The 26950-nt window shown below is 41.2% G+C and overlaps 3 protein-coding genes across 3 annotated transcripts in view; all 3 read right to left on the reverse strand.

The window, feature by feature from the left end:
- LOC104961958 (limbin) overlaps nt 1–8382 on the reverse strand; it is a 13932-nt gene extending 5550 nt beyond the window's left edge. Inside the window, exons 1-15 of the mRNA XM_010790329.1 lie at nt 8206–8382; nt 7773–7829; nt 7439–7616; nt 7217–7317; nt 7004–7069; nt 6745–6879; nt 6312–6451; nt 5511–5835; nt 3989–4228; nt 3595–3770; nt 3103–3262; nt 2809–2985; nt 2381–2694; nt 1822–1996; nt 87–230 (exon numbers count right to left, since the gene is read on the reverse strand). Of these exons, the coding sequence (XP_010788631.1) occupies nt 87–230; nt 1822–1996; nt 2381–2694; nt 2809–2985; nt 3103–3262; nt 3595–3770; nt 3989–4228; nt 5511–5835; nt 6312–6451; nt 6745–6879; nt 7004–7069; nt 7217–7317; nt 7439–7616; nt 7773–7829; nt 8206–8382 (2565 nt within the window). The remainder of the gene's footprint in view (nt 1–86; nt 231–1821; nt 1997–2380; nt 2695–2808; nt 2986–3102; nt 3263–3594; nt 3771–3988; nt 4229–5510; nt 5836–6311; nt 6452–6744; nt 6880–7003; nt 7070–7216; nt 7318–7438; nt 7617–7772; nt 7830–8205) is intronic.
- Nucleotides 8383–10834: 2452 nt separating this feature from the next.
- racgap1 (Rac GTPase activating protein 1) lies at nt 10835–17178 on the reverse strand. Its single transcript, XM_010790333.1, has 13 exons — nt 17022–17178; nt 16539–16635; nt 15821–16023; nt 15417–15571; nt 14387–14456; nt 14215–14268; nt 13945–14022; nt 13684–13798; nt 13444–13595; nt 11638–11802; nt 11459–11554; nt 11084–11282; nt 10835–10944 (listed from the first exon to the last, which is right to left on the reverse strand). Exons 2-13 carry the CDS (start codon nt 16618–16620, stop codon nt 10835–10837), a joined length of 1479 nt encoding a protein of 492 aa, XP_010788635.1. The 5' UTR covers nt 16621–16635; nt 17022–17178.
- Nucleotides 17179–21551: 4373 nt separating this feature from the next.
- Nucleotides 21552–26199, reverse strand: LOC104961959 (UPF0258 protein KIAA1024-like). Its single transcript, XM_010790330.1, has 4 exons — nt 26142–26199; nt 23281–25270; nt 22537–22752; nt 21552–22280 (listed from the first exon to the last, which is right to left on the reverse strand). Exons 2-4 carry the CDS (start codon nt 25258–25260, stop codon nt 22086–22088), a joined length of 2391 nt encoding a protein of 796 aa, XP_010788632.1. The 5' UTR covers nt 25261–25270; nt 26142–26199; the 3' UTR covers nt 21552–22085.
- Between the last annotated feature and the right edge of the window lie 751 nt (nt 26200–26950).

Below are 26950 nucleotides of genomic sequence, written 5' to 3' on the forward strand. Positions count from 1 at the left end.
GCTGTATTACACCCACCATTCTCTTCTTTCAGTAACTTACTAGACTTAACAATAACTTATAGTAAAAGGTAATTTCACAGCCTTACCCCATCCATGAGGCCTCTCTCTGTCTCCTTCTCCTTCTCACACAGTTGGATCCTGTCCTCCAGCCTTCTCTGGAAAAGCAGCAGGTCAGAGGTGTCTGTTTTTGGTCTGGCATCGTTGGTTTTCCCCTTGGATTGCATATTTGTCTGCAGAAACCACAATATTCATAAGTTGTTTTGGAACCGAAAATGACTCCAAACATGCAGATATGATGCAATTAGAAATCGAACCACTCTGCGGAGCCCGTATTATTTCTAAATTACAATGCTCCCATCCAGCGGCCACACAATTGAGGCTGATGGCAGCGTGGTTTTCACTATCGGTCGACAGTCTCCATTTCATACTTATTTGAAAACATTAAATGCACCGTTATATCCTGCAGCTGCTGTAGTTGACTACATCTGGGCTTTAGAATCATTTCATGATGAAATGTAAAACAAAGACCATAAGTTAGCACAGAGTAGAAGAGGTGGGCATAGAGATGCTTTCCCAGGAGAAGGACACATTATAAGAGAATCACATTTTAATCTTTAGAATTGAGCTATAATGCTTAATTATAGAGAACCGCAGTGACGCGTCCTAAAACCCGGAAGTAAGTTAGCATTTTTAACACGTCCGGTTCCTTCGACAAAAAGCAATGGGATTTCTCCATAGGATTTTGGAAAATAGCTCCATATAAGGTCTGTGTTTGACACAAATTGAAGGGACAGATCACGTTTTGTTCTACGACATTAAATACATCAGCAGTGACCCCACTGGTGATTTTTGAAGAGTTTACGGGTCTGAAAAACGATGGTTGTTAACATGTGGCTGAATAGGACTACAGAAGTTGTCGAGGCCGGTTTACGTCATTACACCGAACACGTAAAACACTCCCGCTAAGTTTGTTTGCCCTGTTCTGCTTGAAAGCAAGTACCTGCCTCCTGCAAACCGTTCAAACAAACGCTTCAACTTGTACCATTTAGAATCTGTATGTTTGAATATGGATTCTTAAGTTGGGGTGACGCTGAAGTTGCTGTAGTTCGTTTATAGCATAACGTTAGCATTTTGCTTCTGGCGACTAGATTTATGATTCGAAAATTATAAAAGTAGAGTAGACATGTGGATATTATCGGGCTGAACAAAACGTGATCCGTGTCAACCACAGACCTTATTTCGAGCTATTTTCCAAAATCCTATGGAGAAATTGCATTGCGTTTTTGACGAAGGAACCGGAAGGAGTTTACTTCCGGGTTTTAGGACGCGTCACTGCGGTTCTCTATAGTGCAAACATATAATCTGTGTATAGTGAAAATGGGGATTTTTTTGCTTGTTCTTGTCACAATTTGTGTGTAAAAATAAAATATAAATACTCTGTTAAAGGGATTTGTGGTTTAGATCAATGTCTCTTTTGTTCCTTTTGTCTAACAATGGCTTTATACTAATATGTTTATCATTTTAAAATGTTAGCGCCAAACTATAAAGGGGAATTTACTTTACAATTTGGACCAAGACTCATACTTAAGATTTTTCACTTCAATAGCATTAGCAGTGTTCCACCAGAAATGTCAATCAAATATATTGGACACAATGAGCCCTTGTTGATGGAAATACTATACACCAAAAGAAGGGTAGCAAATGTTACATTTTAGTGGCTATTACCAATAGCACTAGTCAAAGTCAGAAACGTTCTAAACCACACACAGGTTTTGGGAACACAACAGCTTCATTCAGATATGTGTGATTGTATGTGTTCACCATTTGTTGCTCGCCCTCCTTTCTCCAAGCTGCTAGAGCGTTGTGAAGTTTGGTTCTGGAGACGGCGTGGGGCAGCACCAGGCAGCGGTCCATCACGGACAGACACTTCTGAAACTCTAGTTTCATCCTGAGCCGGTCATCTTCAGACAGAGTCAGCTGGGACGAACACAAACAACTGGGAGAGAAGGAAATAAGAAGAAGGACCATGAGACAACGTGGTTGTGTTGAGAGGAGGATAACATCATTCCAATATGGTTTAACTATTGCTTTTTTAAACATGCTATAGCCTGGGACTTAAGATTTGCATTGCCAAAACCATGCTGTAGCTACTGTGGAAATCGGAATAAAGCCTTTGAATTTGAATCCAATCCAAATATATTAAACCTTTCGCTGTAGAGACAACCATAATCTGATTCCTCAAATTGTCTAAAGACTGTCATATTATCCAGAAAGTGCTAATTTAAGTCTCCATTCTATATAAACTACTCCCGGAAGTCCACAGCCAATAGGAAAACACCCAAATAACTATTGTATTGAGCACTGTAATGCCATCACTGACCTGAAGAAAGCTCTGCAGCGCGCCCGGAGCTCTCTCTGCTCCTGCAGCTCTCTCTCCATGGCTCCCCTCAGAGCCTCCCTGCTGCAGCTGAGGGTGCGCAGCGCTGCCTTTCCTTCCTGGTGCAGCCTCTCCTGGCCCTGGGGGAGAGCGCTCGCCCCTGGGCCCTGAGCAATCCCTGGTCCCGCCGGCTCCGGGTCCAGCTGCAGCAGGGAGCGCTGGCCCCCTGGAGGCAGGAGCGTCAGCAGGGCCTGGGCTGCCGAGGGCTGGATGGCTTTGAGTTCTGTTATGGCACCCTGGATCACACGCATGGTCACCTAGAGAACGAGGATCAAGACAGAGAGTAAATCAAACTAACTAAGCATGTTCATATGTCTTTCTTTTGTATCTTTCAGTGATAAGGTTGTGAATGTGAAATGTTAGATTGGCACCTTGCGGATGTCTGCAGCAGCCTCTTCATCCAGGTTGTTGATGAGCTCAGCTAGCTCCAAACTGTGAGCTGTTAGTAAGTTCCTCCAACAGTGCAGGTGCTGAGCTACATCTATCCGTCCCTCCAGACCCTTGGACAGCCCCGACAGGTCCTTCTGTCTCTGTTTGTGGACCCGGAGCTGCAGAGAGCAGGGAGCAGGATTAAAGAAAGTATGCAATGAACAGGTTTTGAGGTATCAATACACATTCGAATAGGGTGTTTGCTTAAAAATCCAACAAAAGCATGTTCTCCTCACCATGTCAGAGATGAGCTCCCGCCTCTTCTTGATCAGTCCACAGCGCATGGCCCCCGTCTCTTGGCTCAGAGACTCATCCAGTCTCTGCCTCACCATCACCAGCTCTTTCTGTGTTTTTTCCTGCAGCTGATCGATCTGCTCGGCAGACATGAGGCTCCCTCTGGTGGAGAGAGGAAAGCATGTCGGGTTAAAAAACAGAACCCCAGGGTGAATCCTACCTGCTGCATCTCCCCATTTCCAGTCTATTATCAGTACTATAAATAAAAGCAATAAGCCAATAAAACAACCTTCAGTCAAGCGTACTCATCAAATGTTGTCTTGCAAGTGTGTTCACCAAAATATATTTTATATTATATACTTTGAAACACAAATATATGCACTTCAGATACAATTCTAAAAATGTACATTAACCTGCAATAAAAGCTAACTTGGCCAGGTTTATAATTTAGCTTTGTGAAATGATCATCACTTCTAACCAATATGGGCACCGACCTCCTGATGTGAGTGAACCAGCGGTCCAGGTTGCTGGAGGTGCTGGAGAAGCTGTCAGAAATCAGGCTGTTGAGGCTGTGAAGGCTGTGCACCAAGAACCTCCTCTGTGCGTTGCGTTCAGCGAGCACAAAGCGGTGGTTGGCAAGGACCACATCCAGCATCTCCTCAAGCTGATCCTGAGAAAGAAAAACGAAGTAAGGATATGTCTGATTATGCGTTTTAATTATACGGCTGAAAGGAAGCAAACAATAAGGAAAATCTAAAATGGCAAAAGTTCTTCATCATGGTTTGTTTGCCATGTTTACAGGAATCCATTTTGAATGTCTAAAGCTCAAACTAAACCAACATAATTATGTCAATTCTAATATTTTTCAAAAACATTTTGGTTGCTTACTTGACAGGCGAAGTAATCGTGCTGAAGACTCTTGGCCGTGCTCTTCTCCAGCTCCCCCATCCTGGTGGCCTCCTCCAGTTCCTCTGAGAAAATCTTGTGCAGCTCCACCCGGCGCCACTCGATGATCTGCCTCTGGAGCCTCCCCGAGGCTTCCTCATGACGGACCAACAGGATGCGCTGGAGCTGACTCTGACTCAGCTTGTGCAGCTTCTCCAGGAGGACACTGCAGTGCAGAAGCTCCTAGTTACATGACAGAAAGAGGTTTACAGTTAATATTTCACCTGATGGGCTCAGAGTAAATTGCTTTTGTTCGAGTAAACTAGAGTGTGATTTTGGTGAGGTTAAGACCATCCTGGCCAAAGTTACAGAGGGGGTGCCAAATCCGGCAGCCACAACACCACAGGGTATATGCAGGAATCCTGAAGTCAAATGTAATACCTTTTAAGACCTTTTTTAAGACCCTTTCCATACGTTTTAAGACCTCATCGCCACTTCGAGTTTTAACCGGTTACATTGGCGACACATTGACTATATACAGTATTGATTGTCCTTCCTCCTTATCTTCCAACCATTTGGACGCAAACTTGCATTTCCCCATAACGATGTTGTTTAACAACCGGCGTAAACGGACCGCCACACGTTATCAAGCAGTGAGCGTGCGATGTCCTGTTCAGATGACGTCAAATCCAACGGAATACCATCAATAAACTACACAGACGGCCATTTCATACACCATGAATCCAGAGTTAAATGCTTTTGTTTGCTTAAACTAGAGGGGATCAACTAACACCAGTGTGATTCTGGAGAGATTATGACCGTCCAGGCCAAAATGACAGAAGGGGTGCCAGATCCGGCAGCCATAACACTAGCTTTGCCCGGTTCAGAAAGCCCTCTTTAAGTAACAGTGATGAAAGTTATACACAGGATTCCTTCATATTCAATCAAATCCAACATGAATGTTATTTCCCTACCAAATAGGGATGCCAGAAACTGACCATGATCATAATTGATTATACGACGCCGGCTGCCTGCGCGCACCCCACCCCCCGCGGGAGAGAAAAAAAAAAAAACTCTTGCATTCGACCTCATTAGCACTTGTCAGTTTGAAGTAGTTCCACGAGGAACTCTTCTTTCCTTTGTTCATCTTTAGTTGTGTTCTCACTCCAATAAATCAATCGCACGTGTGACGGAGAGGGGGAGGGGGGGGCGGGGCGGCTGTTTAGCAGCGCGGAGTGCAAAGTGCAGAAGTCTGCACTCTGCGCTGCTGGCTTCCTCCAAGTTTACAGTAAAACAAACTGGTGGTGTGACCAATGGCCATTTCCAATTATTAATACTATTACTATTATTAGCATTTGTCTATATTTTGGTTGAAACTAAGCCAGGAAAAAAAAAAAAACATAAATAATAATAACAAAAATATATAAATAAAATCGAATTTTAAAAATAATTTTCGATTATGGAGACTGTAACAAATATTCGAATAATCGCTGGCATCCCTACTACCAAACCACTTTTGACTCACCTGTTGGTCTGCATGTTGACACAGCAGCTCGGCCTGGTTCTTCTCAGCAGCCTCTCTTCGATGCTCTGCTTCCATTTCTTCCCGACTCTCCAGGTTACACCGGCCATTCAGAGCTGCCAGGCGGGCCCCTCGCTCCTCCTTCAGCCGGCCCTCCATACCCAGCATCTGTCCGTGGAGCACACTCAGGAGCCTCTGCTGGGCCTGGGCGCTGGCATGGCCCCGGGAACGCAGGTCGCCCAGCAGGGAAGACATCACATCCTTATAGATCTGAATCCGGGTGGCCTCCAGGTTTTTGGTGGCATGCAGCAGCGTGGACATTTCAAGGCTAAAACGGGATCAAATGCAGAGAAAGCTTGATGGGATTTAAGTGGGATGCATCATTAAAGGCTCATTGTATCAGTGGAGCTGATAGGTAAGAAAGACATTAAAAACGTTGTATTAGAAAACATCATAATATGTGAGAGAATTAAATGTTATTACGGTTACTGATTTAGGTGAAAAAGTAGCTTATTGCAAAGCCTTATAAAGCACAAGTACAGTTTCTTCTAAGCAACACCATCACAACTCATTGTAAAAGGCAAGTAAAATAACTGCATTAATGCAACTTACATGTTTTACTTAATGAATAACATAAAGTAGAAAACTCCCAACATCCGTTTAATACATAATATCCTGTTTTCAAGCAGTGAGTGTCCCATTTCTTTCACTTGCCGATAATGTTGTTCTTTTTAGACCCATTATACTATAGGGTCTCAAGCACAATGGAAAGATGGTAAATTCCCTCCTTGTTAGTTTACTCACTTCTCCAAAGCCTGGTACATGTTCTGGGGATCTTCCAGCACCATCGTGTCCACCATCTTGTCTTCAAATGCGGCCTCATCTTTTATGGTCTCACTCATGTTGCAGTGTGCATACTCTGGGACAGAATCACGCCTGTTTCTCTAAAGTAAGATGATATATGCAATATATTAACAAATGACTGACGTAATTCATAGAACTTTAAAAAATGAGCAACATATACTGAAGTTAATTTGAAAAAACAGTTAACTATAATTAGACATTATGTTGAAAAAGTTGGTCAATGAAACAAAATTGTCAACAAAATAAATCCTTTTAATAGACACATCACAACACCTTTTTGAAATGTACAAACACAACAATATAGCATACGTAATTAACAAGGTACGTAGGTTTGATTAGCATTTATTAGGATTAGAAATAACATTTGTGATACCCTTTGCCGGAGAAGGTTCAGCCTGGATCTGAGACCGATCAGGTTCATGACCAGAAACCCTAGCGACAGCAGCACCAGCGTGACAAAGAACCCAACAACAAATCCAGCAAAATGGACCCCATGGTTAAGATAAATCTGAAATTGAAAGCAAAAACAGACTTTTCATCAAATCCATTTAGTAAACACAAATCAGAAAGCAGGAACAAAACATGCAATGCTTGAAGCTGCAGTCAAGTGTGTTTCCAGTTAAGGAGCTTACCCTGTCGGTGGAATTCACTCTCAACGTTAGATTAGCTCTTATTGGACCAAACATACTGACATCATTCTGTAGATTGAAGAAAACAATACTCTGGTTTAGAAGAGAGAAAATGTAAAGGAGTGATAGGCAGTTGCTGACATGGTGAAATTAAAACAGTTGGGGGATTGCTTTTTGTGTTGGAAAGAGCAGAAACAAGTAGAAGATAAAAAATACCTGTGAGACGTTGGAGAAGGTGAGAAAAGCTGGAAGGTCCAGGACTTCAGTCTTATGACTCCTTATGTGAGCGGTATAGTTGACAACAACTTTGGATCCAGCTAAAGTTCAAATCAATCTTATGTTATGTATTGTGGAAGCAGAACATTCAAATATTTTACATTTTTAAAAAGGTCAAATCAATACAATCATCTTTCAAAAGAAATTGACTCCAAGACATACCAGACAGTGAATCAATGGAAAACTCCTGGTAGCCTCTTTCCACCACCCTGCCTTCAGATTTTAGGGGCACTATTCCAAAGATGGAGTCCCGAATAGTCACCTGAGACAGGTCGGTGCCATCCTTGTTGTCAACCAGCAGGAAGAAAGTCAGCTGAGGAGGGTCAGCGTCCAGCTTCACCTGGGGGACACATGATCAAGCAGGGAGAGTGACTGAACAGTCTTCTATTCTTCTAGTCTTCTATGTTTATGTGCAGTTTAAAATTGGTCCAGTAGGATAGTTGGGAATTAAATGCTGATAGTATAAAGGGCTGGATTAAACAATTGTGTGACGTACCTGTGCACACTTGTGAAACTTGACCTCATATGAGGATGGAGGTGCCACACTCTGAATCTGCGGAAACATTCAACACAAGGTATGATTAGTTTCTCTCAACATAATAATTTTTCTTCGTGTCATGTAAAGTAAAGTTACAAAATATGTGAATGATCTAATATTAAGCAATGATGTCAGTTTGTCTGGTATGTGTATGCATTTAATAAATTCTTATTTTTAAACAGTCAGAACCCAATATGAGAAAAAGCAAAAACAAAGGGAAGAAATGACTGATGGACAACTGACTTGTTCAATGACAAAACAATACACATTACAGGTTTGACATCAAACTGAAATACATGAAAAGGTGCCCTGCATACTAAATATGTGAAAATGCAATTTCAATAACTGTGTACAATGACTGAAGGGATGCAAGCACCTTATAGAAACACACCTGAGGCAGAGTGAGGCCCAAGTTATATCTGGTGAGTGTGCTTCTGCGGTTCCTGAGGGGCAAAATCTTTGACAGGTAGGAGAGTGGCGTGTAAAGAGGCCGTCCCCATAGACCAGAGGACGCTGAAGAAGAGAGCGGCCCCTCTGCAGAAGGCACCAAGCGTCCATTGATTTCCATTGCATCTGTCAAATATTGGGGGTTTGAACATCCAGTTACAAAGGCTAACATTTAAAATAAATCAGTAAAAGCAGCTACGTAGATACAGTAAATTCATACATAGTAAACAAAGGTTTTTTTTATCTAATAGATAACTACATTTTCAACCTAAGCGTAGCTATTATGGACCTAACTCTATTTTTTATTTAGCCTTTAGTTATACAGGTAAAATCTCAATGAGACACAGGGTCAAATTCTCAAGAGAGACCTGATCAGTGGTAACAATACCACACAAAGTTACAGACAGACAGGACTCTAAACACTAGGGATGCACTGAATATTCGGCCGCCGAAAATTATCGGCAGAAAATGGTTAAAAAGGCCCTTTCGGCGTGTTGTTGTGATGACGTAATCAAAACGCGGCGACAAGCACGGCGCGCGACCATGCTCGCGGCTGGCTCACAGCCAACATGTCTGGCGCTTGGAGATATCTAAAAATATCAGAGAAAGAGGCGCGGATTACGATTTGTAAAACGTGTTCAGCTGACATTTCTCGAGGGGGTGTAACTGCAAAGACTTTCACCACTTCGGGATTACTCCACCACTTGAAATCAAAACACCCGGACAAATATGCGGAGTAAGATCAAATCACAAGCACTGATAGCGAGAGACTGTTCAGCGCTGCCTCTCATGTGCTTGATGAGAAGAGGAGCAGACTTATGGCGGATAAAGCAGAGAAGCTAATGTTCATTAAAAAGAACCTCCCACTTTTCCTTAATAAGTAGACAAGGCTGGCTTATCATAAGCTTATCTAGTTCTACATGTCTACTCTATACTCACTTTCCTGAACAATTTTCATTGTGAGTTATAATTCACCATCTCAGGTTATCATTAGGGGGAAATGACAGCAGCACAGTGTTCAATATATTGTACTTTCGGTATCTAAATGATACAATGTTGTTTACATTGCTCATGAGGACAGACCACCTTATTTGCAGATTCTTGAAATTGTAATTTAATTTGTAATTGATTGTGGATTTTGTATCCAGTTTTCACTTTATGTATCTTTATACAATGTTTACTACTTTGCTTATGAGGACAGACAGCCTTATTTACGGATTCTTGAAATTGAATTGTAATTTCATTTGTAAATAGTTACATTCATGTGGATTTATCCAGTTTGCACATTTGTATGCATGCACTTATAGGTGCATTTGTTGTTGTTGAAGGCCTGGCTGTTACAGTCTTTATTTACAATAAGTGCATGCATACAAATGTGCAAACTGGATAAATCCACATGAATGTANGTAGATATTACTTTTCTCCGTTAATCTCCGTCACGTTGTTTCCAATGCAACACAACTTTCTGTCAACTACACTAACTCTCCAAAATAAAAGCATGTCCATAAATAGGAAGCCAAGCCAAATTACACTAACCTGTTAAGCCCCGAGCCTGTTTTTCAGGTCTCAGGCTCGAAAATGACATTCCCAGAACAAATGACCATATCTTCCCTTCTAAAAGGGTTACATTTATAAATCGTAAATTCAGATTGAACACAGTAAAGAAATGTAAATTATTGTGTCCGTCCAAAAAAAAAAAAATTACTTAGTGAAAACCACCCTTGAATGATGGGATGGTAGACTAAAAGCTTTAGGAATCCAAACTACAACATATAATAAGTACCCTGTATCAAGATTGATGCAAAACAAGTGAAATTTGACCTTTTTAGAGAGTTTTATCAAAAGAAACCCTTCTGGGGTCATTTGGGTGGATTTTCCATATCTCTGGCCCCCCTTGGTCGATTTTGATGATTGGCATCTCTTTCTAACCGTCAGAGCCAATGGAATCGAGGGGAACTCCCACATACTCCTTATTTGGTAATGTGTGAATATCCGGAGCCCGAAAAATGGTATTCGGGACAGCCCTAGTGGATAGATCTGCAAACGGAACGCTCTGGGGGGGCAAACGGCTCCGTGTGTACGCCCTATACGATAATCTCCTGATAACGATGAAGCCATAGCCCCACCTCTCCCCACCTCTGCTGCTCACTGCTGTAGCATGGTCAGTACCTACTGTCAGTAGCTACTGCTACTGACCATGCTACAGATGTTAGTGCAAAATGTATAGCTCGACCATGCTACAGATGTTAGCGCAAAATCTACAGCTCCTCTACCACAACCATCAGCAACAAGTGGACATGGAGAACTACATGAAATACATGTTGCTAAATCCACCGCGGGGCATAAACAGAAGGGCAACCATGGCAACCATGCTCGGGGGTCTTCTTCGCTGCTTTTGGTGTATTTTGTGGCGAAAGTTCAGCGCCACTTACAGGACGGCATATGTACTACAGCGTCTCCAGCGCTCCCGAGCGGTCTCGTGTGAACGGAATACTTTTTTGATATCGTATTCGGTTCGTTTTCATTTCGTATGCGTCCCATCCCAGTTAAGTATTTCTAAAATGTAGAGAAAATTACTTCTGCAGATGGATCATCAGGCAGGCCAGAGTGTCTCGGTTGGGCTGTGGCAGCTCACTGATGGCCTGGAACAGCATGGCGAGACTGTTGCCATCATCCTGGATTTCTTCAAAATCAATAACACCAGTCATTTAGTATCAATATTGAAACATTTACTTAAAAAGGCATACAATTATGTAGAAATTCAGACCAATCAAGAGCACTGGCATACAGCAGTCTTCTTTCTACAAGCCTCTGAAACTCACCGGCTGCTTCCATGAAGACTTTGTTGAGGTGGAAGGTGAGCAGTGGCTCTGGGAGGTTCCTAAGGAAGTCTTTGAGGACACCTGTGATGACATTAATGTCTTCCACTTTGTGAAGCGGAGGCAGAGTCTTTCCTCTAATCAGCTTCTCCTTCAGCTCTTTCACATGGCGCTCTTGGCCGGAGATTCTGTAGAGGCCAACCTGGGGCAAAGGAAGAGATAAAAGAAACAAGCTCTCATTATCCGGCTTTCTGTGATACCGTACTGCTGAATGAGATTACTAATTAAGAGAGGAATTGTAATCGCGCGAGGGGAAAAGGATCAGAGCATAACACAGAGGTGACAAGTAAACAAGGACTGTAATATTGTCTGTCTCACCTCGTGTAGGCCTCTGTGTTCTATCTCCTTAATGCAGTAGATAACCAACGCTGGGATCTTCGGGGAGCAGGCTGGAGCAAAGTCAGCCAGGGTGCTCTGCACACAGAGTACATACGATGTATCTAAATATAATACATTAGAAAATAGGAAAAAAATAGGGTAACATGCGTTTAATGTACCTCTGTGTTCTTGATCTGAGTGCTGACCGCTGTGGGGCTACAGGGCAGGGGGCAACTGTCACGACACTCTGGGTGGGTCACAAGCCGACAATCCTGGCAGCGCAGGTACATCTTCCCAAACTTTGTTTTTCTCCCACATGGTACGCACACCTCAGACTTGATCACCTTAGTGAGGGAAAAGTGACAAAGATGAGTATATACGTCAAGTAGTGATACTTAAACAAGGTAAAGAAGCTTGTACTGTTCATTTGTGTTTATTTCGTTGACTAAAACTATGACGAAATATGTTCGTCAACAACCTTTTTTTCAATGACTAAGTCGAGATGATGACGAGACCAACGTCAGTAAACAATAACTGTAACGATATCAACATGCAATATCGCTGACGAGACGAAAATGCAGCCTACTGAAAAATGACGAGACGAAAATGTAGTTTACTAAATAAAACTTTGCCAAAATCTCTCTTGACTTTCGGTGACGGAAAAGGAGGAGTGTTACGACCCCCTCCACTCCACTAGAGGTCTCTGTCTTTGTGTTCTGCTGGCTGGCTCTTGTTTGTGTTTCAGGTGATCAACCTGATGAGCCACACCTGGGCCGTCTACAAAAAAGGCAAACACCAACCCATACTCTCACTCTTCTATTGGACAAGGCCGCGTCTTTGTTTCTGCACATTTTCACACACACCCATACACACAATCATTACTGACAACTGACTTCCACGTTTAGGTTTCTTTGAAGACCTTTAGTTTTTGTGGTATTGTAAATAAATATGCTTTTTGTTACACTTTACTTGTCTGGTCTCCCATCTTTGTTGCAGCCTATGAGTCGGGCCGTAACAAAATATTATCAAAGATAACGTTACATCTCTGATAGTCAGTTTTTTCCCCCAGCAGTTCCATTTCCGGTGCTGCAGCTGGGCACCAGTTGTGTGTCTGAATTACACCGGGCCAGCGGAACACTGACCTGTCAGGAAGACTCGGATCAAACTAACCTTATTTAACAGAAAGGAAAATGGCAACAACAGGGCTTGGGAGCAGTGTTCGCGTTAACCGAATATCCCCCACGTCCCCGTCAGCCCGAGTGAGTGACGAGTTGTGTACAGACCCGTCGGGTAATAATGGATTTGGACTGTACATTTACGATCCTGTCCGTCAAAATGACAGACATCGAAAAAGTCTAATGCCACCACTGCTTGGGAGAAAGAAACGAGGCGATATTTAGGCCCATTTTCGCTACAATGAGGCGGAGAAAAAAAGCAAATGCATTGTTTTATCAGAAGGAAAGCAATGTGGCCATAACACAGGTAAAACACCACAAACCTGACCAGATACTCTCTGCAGTCTGCTAAGCTGCATTCTTAATCATTCGACCTGTGTTTTTCATCCAATTAACCAAACCAATAATTTGCTAAAACTTATTTAATAACAAGATTATATCTTATCCTTTTTTCATCAAATAAGGATAAGATATAATCTTGTTATTAAATAAGTTTGACACAAATGACAAATTATTGGTTTTGGCTACACTAGTTTGACTGAAATGTTCAATATAATCTGATGACTAAAAAACACAAAAATGTCAACAGTTTTCATTAACAAAAAGTAGACTAAAATAGTTAGTTTTCTTTGACTAAAATAAGACTAAAATGCTCAGACTTTTAGTCGACTAAAACTAGACCAAATAAAAACAGGATGAAGGTGACTAAAACTAACAAGGACATTTGACACAGGACTAAGACTAAATTGAAAAATAGCTGAGAAAATTAACACTATTGTTAATAAAGACACAAAAAGTATACAGGCTTACTGTTTTTCCGATGAACTGGTGCTTCTTTCCTCCTCTGTTGTTAGTTCTGGGGGTTCGGAGCTTGGCGGTGTAATCTGAGACTGCTGTGCTGGGAGCCTCACTGGCCGTCTCTGATTGGTCAGTAGTGGTTGTGTCTCCCCATGCTGGAGCAACTGTAGGCGACATCTCATGTTAGTAAAGTCTCCAAAAGGTGTTGTAAAGGTCCCATAAAGTCAATACAAATATCTTAAATATTCTTACCGCTCTTTCTGCTGCGTGTCCAGTACGGCACGGTTTCAATAGTAGAGACCGCTTCTACAGCACCGCCATTTACCGGCACAGTGATGGTGGTTTTGGCAATTATAGACTCATTCATCTGAATTATAAAAAAATAAACAAACAAATCAAATATGTTTAATGCTCTGTCAAACCAAACTGGTGGAAATTGGAAGAGTTTGTTTAGAATAAAAGCTATTTGTGTTAGTGTTGTATGGTGCATTCAGCTGCAGGGGTCAGCAGTACCCTTTCTGATGTGCGTCCAGAGGAGCGAGGTTTCTTCAGTGCCTGTGGAGGAACCTCTAAGAGTTTTCTGGAGGAACGCTGTGGATTAAAATGTAGATAAACATTTAAAAACACCTTTTTATGTATTGGCTGATGAAAATAAGAATTATACAGCAAGACAATGCTGTGCTGATGTGTAGAAACATGTTTTAAAAGGTTTTGTCAAGATGACTTCATCGTTAATGCATGCAGGAGGCAGTTATTCAAAATGGGAGTAAGGAAATGACTCACTCGTTTCTGGCGCTTTCTCAGTTTCACAGTCTTCATCACAGAGGAATCCCAGTCCTAGAGGCAAAGAGGACAGATAGAAAGATAGAACATGCTAGTTAAATAACTTAATCAACAATGTTGTCTTACTAACTGATCCTTAAAGTCAACAATCCAAGAAAGTGGGTGAATGTACCAGAGAGTCGTCTGTTTGATCGTAGCTGATGTCTGAGAGCAAAGAAGCTGATTCATCAATGGTAGTTAATCTGTAAAATAGATTTAAGTCAGAAATTATTCTTAAGAGATTTTATTGATGAACAAAAAAAAGTCCAGGAGCACAGTACACTTAATTTAAGTAAAAGTTCAAGAAAGGATGAGGCACTGAGGTTAGATGAACATCATTAATATTGTCTATGAGTACTGTCTGAGGATAATAATAATAATAATAATAATAATAATAATAATAATAATAATAATAATAATAATAATAATAATAAGGGATGCTCCGATCGCCAATTTCGGGGCCGATCGCCGGAATCAGTATCGGTCTATACCGATCGCCGATCCGATCGAGTGGGTGGGGGCTATGGGGACCTTCCATTTAAAGTGATGTTTAAAACTCAGCTAATGGGGCTCATTCACTGACGCTTCCACAAACAACAACCAACATAATTATTACATTCAAATATATTACATTATTCAAGTTTACATTAACTTAGGATAATAACACGGGAGAAATCTCTCTCTCTTCACACACGTTGCATACCGCTATTTTACTGTCATTTCGGACACCTTCAAATACTGCCAGACTGGTGAAGTCATTTTGACGAGCTTGTTTTGCCGCGCACAGAGAAAAGTGTCATGTATTTTACGTCATGTGATCGGCTCTCCCGATCGGCATTTATAGAGAGCACCGATCGATCGGCAGAGAGTGAATATCGGCCAATATCGATTGGAGGCCGATTGATCGGAGCATCCCTAATAATAATATTAATACATTTTATTTATAAAAAGGCACCTTTCAAGGTCACCGTACAAGGTACACAAAACAAAAAAGACAATATAATCAATCAATAAAAACAGAGGACGTGTGATGTGATCAGGGTGGATATGCCAGTGTGAAGAGATATGTTTTGAGACGTGATTTGAAAATGGAGAGAGTCGGTACAGTGCACTGTTAATGGTGCTCCTCTGGCTGTTTTAGAACCAGAGGAGGAGGGACTGACTTTCGACTGGAGTTGAGGTTGGCTTTAGCAGCCTGTGCTGCCTGGGAGTGGGAACTGAGGAAGGCCAGGGCGGAGCGCTGCTCCTCACTCAGGTGGACACTGTTACCGTTGTTTTCTGATATCAGCAGCTCTCGGATCAGCTGTAGCTGACGTTCCTGTTACACCCACAGACAAACAGGAAATTAAAAAGAAACCAATTAATGTAGAGAAAAAGGTTCATTATTCCAACAAACAACCATTAGTTAAAATATTCATGCAGTGACCAGCAAGGTGAGCTTTACATAGCTGGTCACCGATGGCATTATCTGTAGAAAAGATTAAAGATTTTCCCTTTTCTAATTTCCCATTTCTCCTATAAGCAATTACATAGTTATATGACTTATAAGTATTGTAGTTGCACAAACCAGCTTCTCGTAGATTGCCTCAGCTTTCTGCCGCCGGCGGATCTCCACATCCACTTGGTTGCGGGCATGCTTCAGTTTGACCTCCAGGGCTCCCCTTTCCGTCTCTGTTTTAGCCAGCACCTCCTTAGTGGAAACCAGCTCGTCACCTGACCGCTGCCACTTCTGCCGGCACTCCTCAAAGTTTGATGCCATCTGGAGGAACTCTGAATAACACAACAGAAAAGGACATTGTGGTATTGCGGTCATGCACAATATACTTTTTTCTTCTGTTGCTGTTATGTGTTCAAGCTCTCTAAAAAACAATTTGGTTTGCAGTGGAAAATATGCAAATGACCTCGAAGCAGAGCACGAAAAGACAAAAGACAAAAGACAGTGGGCTCTGCTGTAAAGTGACATTTATTTGTTGTTATTTAAAATGGAAATGAGTGGCATTATATGGACTATTGAAATGGAAATGATGACAACACCCAAATAGCCATTTCAACCCCCTTTTGTGTCAGGCACCATCAGTATCCACAGCTCTCTGTAGTAGAGGGTCTAGCCACTTTTATTTACTAAAGCAGAAGCTCTTCACACAGTACTGCAACTGCACCCAATACTAGCCTTCTAAAGTTTGCACCATGCTATAGCGGACCAGCCTTACTAGGCTCCATTGTGTTTCAATGACAGCATTCTTCAGAGGTGGAAAATACCAAAACAAAGTGTGGAAATAACTTACGTGGTTCAATGCCCTCATGCATGCTCTCCACCTGGGCTCTGAAGCTCTGGAACTGGTTGTTCAGGTTCACCACAGACTCCATCGTGTCTCTCTGCTGCTACTTACGGAGTAGAAAGAAACAGGTATATGATAACTCCAGTTAATGCTAACCTATTTATGTTGTTGCTGTGTCAACCATTTAACGTTACTCACATTTCAGTAGTTTAAGATTCAAAAATGAGAAGTGAAACACTCCTACATTAGCTCTAGCCCTGTGCTAAAGAAAAACAATTTTTTGTTGTTAGCTACTTATGTCGAAGCGTTCGCTGCCTATAACATAACCGGCACTGTATTCAAAACAACTATGCACTTCGCTAGATAAACGTTAACATTACTGCTGATGAACAATAAGTAAGCTATAGGGCTGCTAACATTAACATAACAAGTGTGTGTTGACTTAGCTAACTATCGTCACGTTGGTCAAAACACAAAAAAGACACTTACCTGTGCGATTGTGTTTCTATGATAGTGTGGCTGACATATAATGTAAAAACGTCCGATGTTAAAATCAGAGGTTAAATGGTTTATTCCCTCTCCAGCAGCAGAGCCACACCTGTCTGATAAAGTTTGAACATTCTTTCAAGAGTTCAAAAATCAGCGCCGGTTTTCTTCTTCGTGGCCTGAGTTGGAGGAGGTTGGTGAGCTTTATCGCCCACAACGGTTTTAGAGGTGGTACTGCAGGGCGTAATGGCCATAAATGCAGCAGCGTCCTCTGGTTCCCAAACTCAAAGGATCCCCTGTGGGACTGAGGAATGTAGGAGAGGGGTATAGGTAGCATTATTCACTAGATGTTAGCCTTATAAAATGGTGGGTTTTATGCATGGGGGACGATGGGGACATGTCCCCACCACTTTTTGAAATGGCCAATTTTGTAAAAAAAAAATCGTGCACAAAGAAATGTCCCTTGGAGTAGGGGGTGTCCCCTTTAGGCTGGCCAGGACAAAAAATCTCTCAAAACATGAAAACTCACGTATACATTTTTTTTAAACATAAAAAGTTCTGTGCCTTTGTTTATGTTTCTTTCATAAAGCATCACATCTTTGTACCCATTTAAAAATATAAAATAAAATATATTTTTCAACTTTCATATAGAAATGTTCTTTTAAAAGTCATGTATTTAATTCTTATGTTTTTTCTAAAAAAAATGTTATCAAGTTAGTCTTGTATTTATTTATTCCTGTATTTATTTATTATTTCTGTTTTTTTTCACATTTATTTATTCTTGTTTTGTTTTTTCCTGTATTTATGCATTTTTACTCATGTCATGTTCTGTCCTCCATACATGCATGCTCGTTGTGTGCATAATGGTACAAATTCAATCCAAATCGCATCATAACAAGACCTTTAATTGGGCATTGTTTCAAAGACACATTATTGGTCTAGACTCGGTTTATGCATTGGTTTTTCATGCAGGTGCTTGAGGTTCAACACCCTGGAGTGGGACATATTATTTTGTCTTCTATATGCTGATGTTAAATCTGGAGAAATCGTCCCCACCACTTTTTCTAACTGAGTGACGCCCATGGTTTTATGTTATTTTCATAATGCATTAGTTATATGCAATGGTGTAAAGTAACCAAGTAGACCTACTCAAGTATTGCATTTAGGTACAATTTTGAGGGACTTGTAGCCTACTCAACTTAATACTTCAATGATCTTACTTCTACCCCATTTCAATTAAGAGGTAAATCGTGTACTTTTACTACATGTATTTAATACTTTAGTTACTTTGCCGAATTGGATAAATTATGTCAAATATAATCAACAATTTAATAAGACTTAAGTTACACCCAGAGTCAAATTTAACATCTACCCTGCAGTGTACAAAGTAATTTAAGTTGGCTGCACCTTTACCAGCTTTGATTAATTAATAATTACATTCAAAAATATATGATAATATTATATTCTGAAATGGGCCAATATGCACAAGTACTTCTTCTTTTCGTACGTTTGGTAAGTAGGCTACATTTTGATGCTAATAATGTTGTACTTTTACTTGAGAAACATTTTGATTGCAGGACATGTACATTACACCCTGGGAGTTCTACTTTTACTCAAGTACAAGATCTGATTACTTCTTCCACCTCTGGTTAAAGGACATTATATAGGCCTATATTATTATGACAGACGACCTCAGGAGTCTTACCTTGCATTCACCCAAAGTTGTCTGTACAAACATAAACGAATATACAACATTTTGGTCAATTAGTAGTGTGAGCGTATTTAATATGTATAATTTATTAAACATTGATTTTGTCATTTGTTTTTCCAATTGTAATATCTCTTTTAACTGTCCAATTCATTATTTATTATTGAATGGATGGCAGCTTCAAGACTTCTAACATCCTCTTAGAGCAGGGAATAATGGGGTTCATACATTATGTAAAATGTTGCCTATAATGACCCAATCAATATTTCGAATCTACCATACAGAAAAACAACAATACTTTTAAATATCTGGATCAAACTCTGTATCAAATATGCTCTGGAGTTTGATAAGTCCTTTCTTTCAAATATCAGCTTCCAACTGTGCCTGGTAGCCCCATTGGTAATGTAAATAACCATAAATGACTGACCATAAATAGCCTTTTCTTTTGCACAAAAAATAAGCAAGTCAATTTTGCTAAAGGTTTGTGAGTCCAGTATCTGCTCTGTCCTGCTTCCAGTGCTTTGTATCACAAATATTCAATTCTGTATAGTGAAATTATGTGTGAAATCGTAAAATCCTTTGAAACAGCCAGTGTATTCTGGTTTGTGAGCTTGGCACACGGGATGTGCACAACATAATCATTAATCAGCCATGCATGGCATATCTGGGTGCAGCAGAAGCTCTACTGTGCAACATTAAATCAGGGTAACACACACAAACACACTAAATCAATTGCAAACCATTTACATGTATGTCCCCATAACACATCAGACTTTATAAACAACTCAACACTTTAACTGATTTGTGCATACTTGTGTGTTTTTATGATGCATTGGCAGCCTGATTTAGCTTCACACTTGTCCCCAGCACATTGTGTGTTCTGAATGCTGCAGGTCCATTAGAGGTAGTTTGAGATAATAAGACCTGTCAGTCAATATGCGCTCTCCGTCTTACTCCATTATTCATCTCTATGTGTACATTTCCTCTAGTCACAGATCATTTAACTGCAAGGATTCTCCTTTTACATCAATCATCGTCTGTCCATTCTTAAACTGAGTTGACTTTTAAAGCTATTTGCATTCATCTGTATTTCAGCATCAACCATATACCAACCAGGATCTAAAAAAGGGAAGTAATTTGTCTTTGTATTTTCCCCCCAAAGTAAATTCCTCGTATGTGTAAACGTACTTGGTAATAAAACCGATTCTGATTTTGAATTCATATTGCAAGTCAGAACAGTTGCTTTCATTGTCACATGTTTTACTTAATGTTTTTAAAGAATGTGTGTTTAGAACACAGAGCAAACATTCTATTTATCAGATCATACAACATATTGTAAAAGGCATGTCACCACTTTATTGAGTTTATTCAGACAGCATATAACTTGCACTGCAATACCTGTACATATATTCTTTCATTTACAAGCTGCTCTTAAGACAGAGTGTTTACCTGAATGATGAGTTCATAGCTGTCCTTCTAAAAGGTGTGTGGATAATAAAACAACAAAATCAAATTTTACAAGGAGTGAAAAAAGTGTCAGGAGGCTCTAATGCACCAAAGTTTCAGAGGAAGCACCTGCGGATTGTGCTGACTCCAGGGTTAGGCCTCCTCAGTGGCACCATTGGAAGGGTAATGGATCCACAAACAGCCTCATGGGGGACACTTGGCAGATATACATCTATCTACTTAGGAGGATGCGTTGAAGCAGAACACACCCTCTTTACATCCTGTGTATGTGCGCACGAAGCAACATTAACTTTAAGCGTCTGTATACAGAAAAACAAACATTTGGATTTATGGCATTTCCCCCAACAATATGCATAGTTTCTGTCCACTTTGGTGCATGAATGGAAAAATAGCTTATCTATTGTTAAACAGAAACATAATCATCCATATCTGACAATGTAGAGGGAGTAGACACAAAACAATATAAACACCTAGAAAACGAAATGCAAATACATTAGCCCTGCAGTTAAAAAGTATTAAGACAGGGTCAGGGTTTGAATTTCACTATTTTGTTATTGACAAGGGTAGTAATATATAACACATATTGTAAAGTCAGTCTCTTAAATTGACCGCATTGTAATGCACATTGTATTAAAGGCTTATCTTCAAATTCAATCAATGCCATAAAACCTTACAAGCCTCACAAAGGTAGTTGTTATCGAGGACATATTGAATTTCATTAAATGTTTCCAGTGTGCATGTTTTGTTGTCAGCCCCCGACAGACTTCACAGTCTGGCACCAAAAGTCAATTTATATGTAATGTCTCTGAGTTAACAGGATGTTTTTACAAAATGGATTGTCACACCACTGGCAGGACTCAACATCTGTGAAAGGACACCGGATAAATCTGATGGTCCTAAGTGAGTCTGCAGGTATGTGGGGAGGCTTTGGCCAAGTGAGCATAGTGATAAGGTAATGTGCATAGATGCACTCCAAGCAACCCATCAATTGGATTACAAGTGTAATATCCCACTCAGAGTGTTTACTGGAAGAGGCTCCCTCTTTCCTTTTCTGCTTCAACAACAACAATACTTTTGTCTTCCATGTTTTGAAACCTGACACTTGGTAAACACTCCAGCCCGAACACATTCAAGAGTGGATAAAATAGCTTATATGCTATAGTTTGAAAAATGGCAGCGAACTCTATAAAAATAATATTTCTATTGATTTAAGCTTTTTAAAGCAGTATATTGTGTTGCTTCGTGAAAAGAAGCATCTAAACTGAAAAAAGTAAAACAGTTGTTTCAACAGAATCTGTTACTATTTATGAACTTTAGATGTAAAACTCATGTACTAATTACATTTTTATCTTAAACTGAATTAAAAGAAACCTGAAAGTGGTGGTATTGTGATTTTTCAGAAAAGGGGTGGAAAAGGGTTGGAGAAAAAAGGAGAACAAAGATTGCATTGGCACAGTATCACTAGTCTTACCATTCCATCTCAGAGATATCATGACATTATTTTAAACATTCATCCTTAATTACTTTTTATTTGGAGCTACCTGAAACTATTGATAAAGAACAATTGTGGAATAAATGTCAGTATATGAGAGAAAAAACATGGCATGGGCGATTACTTACAATTAGTTGTAACTGCACGAGGGAGTGTGATTTCTAAATAAGCTTCACTTCAAATCCTCCAGTGGAAGTCATAAATAATGTTCCAGCATGCAGCGAGGTGTAAAAGGTGACTGAATGTTAACTGATCTCTGATCCAGATCTATGGTCCAAGTGTCACAGTCTCCCCTTTCTCTCTCTCAATGAAAAGGGCGTTCACTTTTCTTGGGTACAGCACATAGCTGCTGAAAATAAATAACTAAAATGACAACGGAATTAGATTTCTGACAAAATCTTCAAGACCTCATGGTGCAAATGGGAACGACGATGATGAGAATGATAGTCACTGCAGTGAGAATGAGTGCAAGCAGCTTGCAGACCTTTACCCGGCGGAGGTCAGCCTCTTTACGCCTGAGAAGAGCATCGTAGCCAGGAGAGTAAATGTCGTCCATCCAGAACTCCATGTTGTTGGGGTTCAGGGATTCCTGGGTCTGGGGAATATTATGACGTTTAAAGATTTTTTGAGCAGATATCTATTTCGATGAAATCCGGATTCTTTGAATGATTCAAATGTGATGTGAATTGTAATTTGCTCCCAATTTTCCCTGAGCCTGCATGATGCATGTGTACAAATGAAATATATTTAATTGAGTCATTTTAAACATTGACTTTTTATAAAGTAAAGATACACATTGAAATTCTATTTGTTTGAACAAATGTAGTGTTTTTACAGTTAACTAATCTGACCTGTAAGTCCAAAGGGGATATCCGAGCCTCTCTGTCGTCTACAGTCCATACGGGCCTCACCCTTCCCTCAGACAGTCTGGGCTCCAGGACCTTCCCAGATGCAAGTCCTCCTGTTAGACTGCTGTCTTTGTTGCGGAACAGGGACGAATTAAACACTTGTTCCATCAGGTTGGGTTTTTTGGAGAGTAGGTGAGCTGTGCTGCCTGATTCATCTGGCTAAAAGAGAAACGGACCAAACAGAAACAAATATACAGACTGTTTACACTACATCAATTTAAACCTTTAAAGAATATGACATGTTTCTTAAAGCCCTGACAAAACAGCTCTATATCTATTATTCAATGTGTGTTATAGTGTATATTTGTGTTCAATGTGTTAGATTCTCCATTTTTACTTATATACATATTTAATGAGCATTGTTGGAGCAAGCGAGATCTACACTTTTCATTCCCAACTAAATGTAATTGTTGACAAAAATAACTTGTGTTCACTCACTGTAAATGTTTCAACCAACACACCACAAAGTGGCCTGATGTCAGCCTACCACACAATCACATGGGTTTACCCAGCAGACCACAGGGCCAGATAATGGCCTAACACATTAAATGGTTGCATAGCATGGTAAGTATTGTACTATTTTTGCTTTAAAAAATGTAACACTGATTAAGGACTGATATGCATGTGCTGAAACACTGATCATTGAAAAGAAAATATAATTAAATATATGCAGTAAAATGACTCTACCTGCCCATGTGTAGCTTTGCCATCTTTACTTTTTGAAAACGACACTGTCCAGTCTCTTGCAGAGTTGGAGACTATTTGCTGTTTAGAATCAGAAACCCCCTTTTCTTCAATCTGGGTTTTGGAGGTGCGACGAGACGATGCATCGTTCTTCCCTTCTTTCCCCCCTTTTGAATCAGCCGGAACATTGCTGCTTTCTATTTGCTCCCCATCAGCGTTCCACCGGCTCCATTCAAGACTGCTCGTGCTGATCCCGGGGAACAGATGCTCAGAGACTGACAGAGGCTGAGGATCCGATGACTCAGAAGGGGTCATAGGGTGGCTCATAAAGGAGGAGACACCACTGAGAGGCTCCAGCCATCGCCCGGTGCCTTGTCCATCAGTGATAGGCTGCTGGATCTTTTCATCCAGCCGCTGCAGTGCAGACAATACCTGCGAAATCTCAGCCTTTACATCATTCAGTGTCCCAAGTTGTCTTTCTATCTGGCTCATACGGAGCAGCAGCTTACAGACACTGGCCTTGAGCCCATCATCGCTGCTTTCAAGGGAGTGAAAAAGCCTTGATAGTTGCCCTAGGCGACCGCGTCTGGCCTCATGGGTGTCCTGGTTAAGGGCACCTGGTCCATCACTGGGGTGCAGGACTCCCGTGGAACCGCACATGCTTATATCATCTAAGAAGCGAAAGATGGCGCTGATGTCATCCTCACCGAACTCTGGGTCATCTAATGAGGTCATGAAGGAGAAACGATCAGCGTGGACCAAGCTCCGGAGGCGCCGGGTGTCCGGCGGGTCCGTCTGTGTTCCCTGAGCCTTAACTCCATCGCTTCCACCTGGCAATCCACTATCCCCACTGTCACCTCCTGAAGACCCCCCTAAATTGCTCATAACAGGGGTTGAACGTCTTGGAAGTTGTCCCCCTCCCATTCCAATGCTCCCCAGGCCTATCCGATCCTCTAGACTGTGACTCTTGTTGCTCCAGTAGGGCTTTTGGGTCCTGGGAGGTTGTAGGTGCCGAGGAGACCACTCTGGGATTGGCCGGGGTCCAAAGTAAGTTGAGTCCTGTAGGTCATCGAGGCTCTCATGTTTAACGCGCGGCTCTGTTGATTGGTGGACTGTTGCTGGTGATGGGTAAGGATTCGGGATTTTTTCGAAGCTCAGATTGTCAAAGCCTTTCTGTCCTGTGTTGGGACTGGGAGACTCGCTGTTAACAGTCACCTGCGGTATTAGAGTCGGCCGGTTATGGAAGTCTTTCCTAAAGATGCTTCTCTTCTGGTCGACAGACGATCCCTGTTCATCTTCAAACACTTCTATGGGCACAGAATCTCCGCTAGACACGCTTTCTGTCTCCAAAGGTAGGTAGATATTATCCATGACCTCGTTGTAGATTTCACCACTGGGGTACAGAAGTGTGGTGTGAGGCAAGCTGAAAGACACAGCCCTCGTCCTGATTGGAGGGGAGGACAGAAGTGAGATGGGATCAGGGGGAAGACTTCCTCGCTTGTGGGCAGAGTAATTAGATCTTGGAAGCAGCAAGTGCTCATCGATCGGCCTTCCGCCGGAGTCAGAGTGGGCACGTGTTCTTCCTCGACCAGAAAGGTTCAGCTGTTGGATTCCAGGAAGGTTGGGGCCGGGGGACTGATTGGCGGGGAGGGTCATTTGGGCTCTCATTGGTTGGCTGTCATCAGGAGCCCCTGCGGTCATTTGAATAAGATTGAATATTGTTACAATATCTGCAGCGACGCCTATGGGGGATAGCCCCTGGCCTCTGGTGGAAACCCGGTCTCTAAATAGAGTTGCCGGGAAACAGGGGTCCTGGCTGGCAGCAGCAAACAGTAAACTCCGGAGCTCAACGAGGTTCTCCAGGTCAAAACGGGTGCTGACCATGCGACAAAGGTCCTGGAAGGTCAGCCATTGACGCATATTGGCTAGTTCCTCCAGGATCCCCAGAAGGACCCCAGAGTATTCCTGCTGCAGGTTAGCCATGGCTGCTCACCTAAGAGAAAAAAGAGGCAATTAGTGAGCCAAAGCAAGCCGATTTGTGTAGCAACCCTTCAGAACAAAGGTGTTTTAAAATTATCTACGTAACAAATAAAAAGCCATTAAGACAAGAGAGAAAAGAGAGATTTATTAAAAGTATAATATAAGATAATGATGTAATTTGTATAGCATTATATTATATAAGAACAATATAGGCCTAATGAAGCAATATAAACAAAACAATATTGTTATACTGTATTGGTTTATTATTAAACTATATATTTGGCTCTACATCATTAACAATGCTATACATGTTTATGATATGAATGCATTAATAGTATTAATAATACACCAAACGATTTCTATAAAAATATAATCTTGATTTATAGTTTCACTATTACGTTACATTGGTAGCATATATTTCTTGATATGAAAGTACCATAATATGTATAGTGGTAGTGGATAATTAATCAAAGTAGACTTTTCAGCTAGAAGGGAGAAAGCCCTTTAAGAGGGAATTTAGAAAGCGACCTTATTTTTGTGTCCTAAAATAACTGCTCATCTGACCAGAGGACTGTCACACTGCGCACATCTTTACCTCACTGGACATTTTTAGTCTTCTCATTTCTACTAACGGCCTAAGGGAACACTCGGCATATGGGAATTTAAACGTGCATTCAGTAACTTTATTTCAGACAGATTTAAAACGGTCTAAAGATGAAGGCAGGACAAGACGTTTTGTTGGAAAGCGCCCGTAAATATTTACCTTTTGTGCATCCGCTGGGACACCAATGAAATGTCAGTGTTGCAAATGCAATACGGACTGCTAACATTTTACCAAAGGTGTAGCTTTAAGCAGAGGTGAGCATAGTAGTATTTCCACTCACCTGGCTCTATATGTAGAGAATCAAGGTCACTCCTGCGTCCATGAGAAATGACAAATAAAATCCCGTTTTACGCAAATAGCAAGGCCATATTCCAAAACGATCCGGTGCGGCTCATACTCTCACACCCCTTTCATGGGCTTCTCAGTTTGTAGCAGCAACTAGCCCACAGCTCAGACAGGAGAGGAGAAAATTAGAAATCAGGTCATCTTCCCACAAGTCTTTGCAGTCCCTTAAGGGAGATTAAAACACATCCAAACGGGTTCCCCTCAACACAGATCACTGATGACACTGGCAAAAGTTAACAGGGTAGCCACATTTCTGATTGATACCTAGAAAGGAAAGCACCCTGTTGGCAGGACACTCCGGTGTATGAGTGGCCCAGGTCCAGGAGCATATTTTCACAGGGTGCCATAACAATAATTGGTTGTGTGTGCAAGTAGAGCCTAGGAATAAAGGCCAGATTAAAAATTAATGTTTCCTAATTGACACTCCAACCTGACAGCAAGCCATAAGGTCCAAGGTAAATTGTCTGCTAGATTGCTGCCTACACACAGAACTGTCTGCCAGACCTCAGCACCCTCCCCCAGACTTTTCACCATTACTCTGCATTATCATCCATAAAGGCTTGTACTTAAAACTCCATTAGAGCAAGAGAAGGGCAAGGCTTTCATCGGCGAGTAGTAGCACTCCACTACAATCAGAATGGACATCTCTAAATTATCTGACAACTCACAGAAGAGCACATCCATCATCCCATGTACTCAGGAATCACTGGGAATCAATGAAGTGAATGAGCCGTGTTATGTGGA

The sequence above is a fragment of the Notothenia coriiceps genome, unplaced genomic scaffold (assembly GCF_000735185.1).
Source record: "Notothenia coriiceps isolate Sejong01 unplaced genomic scaffold, NC01 NC01_scaffold00034092, whole genome shotgun sequence".
Taxonomy (NCBI): domain Eukaryota; kingdom Metazoa; phylum Chordata; class Actinopteri; order Perciformes; family Nototheniidae; genus Notothenia; species Notothenia coriiceps.